This window comes from Sinocyclocheilus grahami, unplaced genomic scaffold (assembly GCF_001515645.1).
Source record: "Sinocyclocheilus grahami isolate Dianchi unplaced genomic scaffold, SAMN03320097.WGS_v1.1 scaffold178.1, whole genome shotgun sequence".
Lineage (NCBI taxonomy): Eukaryota > Metazoa > Chordata > Actinopteri > Cypriniformes > Cyprinidae > Sinocyclocheilus > Sinocyclocheilus grahami.
The window spans coordinates 815,821-819,953 of NW_015505357.1; the positions used below are offsets into that span (position 1 = coordinate 815,821).

Below are 4,133 nucleotides of genomic sequence, written 5' to 3' on the forward strand. Positions count from 1 at the left end.
TGTGTGTATGTGTATATATATATATATATATATATATATATATATATATATATATATATACACACACTGCCGTTCAAAAGTTTGGGATTAGTAAGATTTTTAATGTTTTTTAATGGTGTCTCTTGTGCTCATCAAGGCTGTTTTTATTTGATCAAAAATACAGAAACTGTAATATTGTGAAATATTATTTCAATTTCAAATATTGGGTTTCTCTTTTAATATACTTTAAAATGTAATTTATTTCTGTGATCAAAGCTGAATTTTCAGCATCATTACTCCAGTCTTCAGTGTCACATGATCCTTCAGAAATCATTCTGATATGCTGATTTATTATCAGTGTTGGAAACAGTTGTGCTGCTTCATGTTTTTTTTTTTTGGAAACTTTTTCTGGATTCTTTTATGAATAAAAAGGTAAAGAACAGCATTTATTTAAAATTAAAATCTTTTCTAACAATATGAGTCTTTACTATCACTTTTTATCCATTTAACACATCCTTGCTGAATAAAAGTATTCATTACTTTAAAAAAAAAACAAAGAAAAAAATTTACTGACTCCAAACTTTTGAACGGTAGTGTATATTGTAACACAATATTTCCATTTTGAATAAATGCTGTTTTTTATTTTAGATTCATAAAAGAATCCTGAAAAAAGTATCACAGATTCCAAAAAACATGAAGCAGCACAACTGTTTCCAACACTGATAATAAATCAATATATTAGAATGATTTCTGAAGGATCATGTGACACTGAAGACTGGAGTAATGATGCTGAAAATTCAGCTTTGATCACAGGAATAAATTATATTTTAAAGTATATTAAAATAGAAACTGTTATTTTAAATTGCAATCATATTTCACAAAATAACTGGGTTTTTTTCTGTATTTTTGATCACATAAATACAGCCTTGGTGAGCACAAGAAACTTCGGTAAAAAATATTAAAAATCTTACTGATCCCAAACCTTTGAATGGTAGTGTGTGTGTGTGTGTGTGTGTGTGTGTGTGTAGTGAAGACTGGGACTAGTTGTCACACAAGGAAGTTACCACAAGATCATCTTAGTTAGCTAACTAAACTTTTCAGTCAAAAGTCCAATTACACAAATGTGTGTTTGTGTGTGTGTGTGTGTTGTCCCCTGTCCCCCTTCACTCTAGTAGGAGTTTTGTATGTTGGCTTCAGACCCTCTTTATGGAAATAATTCTTTGAATTATGTTCTTCAATCTAAAATTCCTAAACCAAACTATTTTTTTCTGCTATAGCTGCCTATAGTGTGCTATAGGCAAACAAGTGAACACAACAAAACTACATTCAGGCAAGAATCAACTATACAATAAAAGATCAGATAAAAGATTTGTGGCAGATCTTACTAGGGCAAGCTGTCACATTAATGTTGCAGGTCAGTTCATTCAAATTATAATGAATATATGAGCTGTCCAAAACAATTATTTGATATTGATATTGTGTATGTTATCTTTTTTAAAGATAAATATTATATTACTGTATCTTACATACAGCTAAAGTGTTTTTATGCACTTGTTTATGCCATGCCTCTATGCCTCATTCACATGTTGAAAGAGATTTTAAAAGACGCGCTCGGCAGCAGTCACGCAGAGCCCCTCCTGCAGTCCATGTGCAAGCCTCTCCTGTCGCCTAGTCTCACGCTGTGTTTTGCATAAAATGTGTGTCAGTAGGACAAGCGCTTCCACGGCACATGCAGAGGGCGCATGCAGCGTGGCTTTACCAGCACGTAGCGCGCTCGAATAAGCGCATCCAGCTCAGCGCGGCGCTTACACTCCCGCCAATGAAAATGCACGCTAGGATCAAGAGGAAAGGGAAAGCTACGAGATAATGGGGCAAGTTAGAGTGAGATAAATCCCCGCCAAAGACAACAACAGAGGTTGACGGCTCCGCCAAAACCCAGTCACATTTGCCAGTCATCTTTAAACGTGATTGATGTGGGTGTGGAAGGGTGTGTGCGTGGCCAGGAGTGAAAGTGTAGTTTGACAGTCCCACAGAGATGCTGATGGCAATGAACGGACAGACGAGAGACATCATCACCCAGCACACCTAACGCGTCCTTCACACTAGATCAAGACAGAGCAGGGTATCAGCTAGCCGCGCGCGGAAAGTGCATCTGCACACCTGTGACCGACTCTATTTTTTACCGACTGTTTGGCTCCGCTGCCAAATGCTCTGTGCTCGAGATACTGCCTGCCTTCTTCGGGGTTCTCACTGTATGCACAGGCATTTCGTGACTTTTATACCTGTTTTCACCAGACTTTAACACACTGACACACACAGACTTTCTTGAAGATAATAATTCTGAAGACAGAGAATCTTGAAAAACATATCAAGGATGGACAGTCCTGGTAAGTAATACATTTATTATTATTATTATTATTATTATATTTACAATTATTATTTTATAATGCAATATTATTACTGATATAGCCTATTATTATTATTATTATTCATAAAAATGACATTGTATCGATGATGGTGATTGTGCTTAATATGTTTATTATAATCAACCTGGCATTTCATATAAATGCTGAACTCATAATTCAGTGCATTTAAAGGTTGCATACATTTGTGTTTTCTGATTAAATGGTGTTTAAATGCACAATTTAATTAACAGTGCTGAGGATATTAGACATGCTCATTCTAAAAGCCTTAGAGTTTGGAACAGGTTTTAATATGATTATGATTACTATTATTATTATTATTATTTTCATTGGTGGCAGTGGTAACGGTGATATTGTTCCACTTCTTAATAAATGGAATAATACTGCATTTCATACATCATAATTAAGTAAATGTACATGCCATGTTATGTGTTAACTGATTGAACTGTATTTAGATGCACAATGCATATGGTTCTAAAACTTTAATATATTCCATGCGCGTTCACTCTAAAAGCTGCAAGTTGCATTTGAACTATACACAAAACAAAGACATTTTACAGTGCTGCAGTGAATTACGTGATACATATGCTTTTATGATTGCGCTGGTTAGACTCATCATCAGTGCAGCATAAAGACTACAAAGTGCACCTAAATATAGCATCAGTCTAGTCCAATGTGTGAATCACACAAATGATGGTGATAAACGTTACCATACTTAGAGTAACTTATGTATGCTGTCATAAACCCTGTGTGATTGCTTTCATGAAATCTGCTTAGAAACCATGCGCGAGCGCTAACAACTTCCTGCTACTAGCCATGAAAACAAACTCACATGTATGTAGATGGTCCAAGTGCGTTGTCAAACATGGCTCTGACATATCAGCACACTTTACTAGTGTAAACTAGAGTATGGCCAATAATCACATGAGATATCCAAAACATCATGCAACTGTAATATAAATAGAAAAGCAAGAGTCAAGAGACATTGTTCACTGTCCCACCAACACTTAGGGAAAGTTAGTGAGCCCTTGGGGAACATGGGAGGTCATGCACTAAAGCTGCATTCGTTTTCCATTTATTTCATAAAGCTTATAATAATTGAACTTTACTCAAGTATGCACTAGCCTTCATCCAAGGAGGTTAACCGGTTAAGCTGCTTTGAATAGTGGTTTATTACCGAGGTTAGCCAAGGGCCAATTACATGCTGGCTCAGTCAACCATGTCCACTTCAATGTTAATTGATGGCTGATTCATTTACAAAAGCTGCAGTCACGTTCCAGAACAGGTGATGGAAACACTGTCTCGTGCCGGGCTCACCCTCTGAACTCACCCTCTGTTTGACAGAAAGCCTTGAAAGCAAGTAAAACAAATACGAGGCACAATAACATGCTGCATAAAGTCATTAAAGACAGGGAAATAATAATATTTGAACACATGACCTCTTAAGTGGTAGACAACAGGAAACAAGGAAGCGGATTTTCTGTAACGTTTAACAAGTAAACACACTACATCAACTTAAACATGTGACTTTAGATCCAGCCCATGGAGTTCTATGGATGCAACAATATTGCAATTTTGATTATGCATAACATAATTGTTTTATGTTATGTCCAATAACCAATATGATGTTTGATATTATATAAGTCTATTACATACAGGTTAAAAAAACAGTTCACACCAAGCTTAAACATATTTTGAAACCTGGAAGGAATAGAAAAAATACTATATATA

General features: G+C 35.5%; 1 protein-coding gene across 1 annotated transcript in view; it reads left to right on the plus strand.

The window, feature by feature from the left end:
* The first annotated feature begins 1,705 nt into the window (after positions 1-1,705).
* LOC107593977 (nuclear receptor subfamily 1 group D member 1-like) overlaps positions 1,706-4,133 on the plus strand; it is an 18,488-nt gene continuing 16,060 nt past the window's right edge. The window contains exon 1 of the mRNA XM_016283897.1: positions 1,706-2,366. Coding sequence (XP_016139383.1) covers positions 2,354-2,366 — 13 coding nt within the window. The 5' untranslated portion in view covers positions 1,706-2,353. The remainder of the gene's footprint in view (positions 2,367-4,133) is intronic.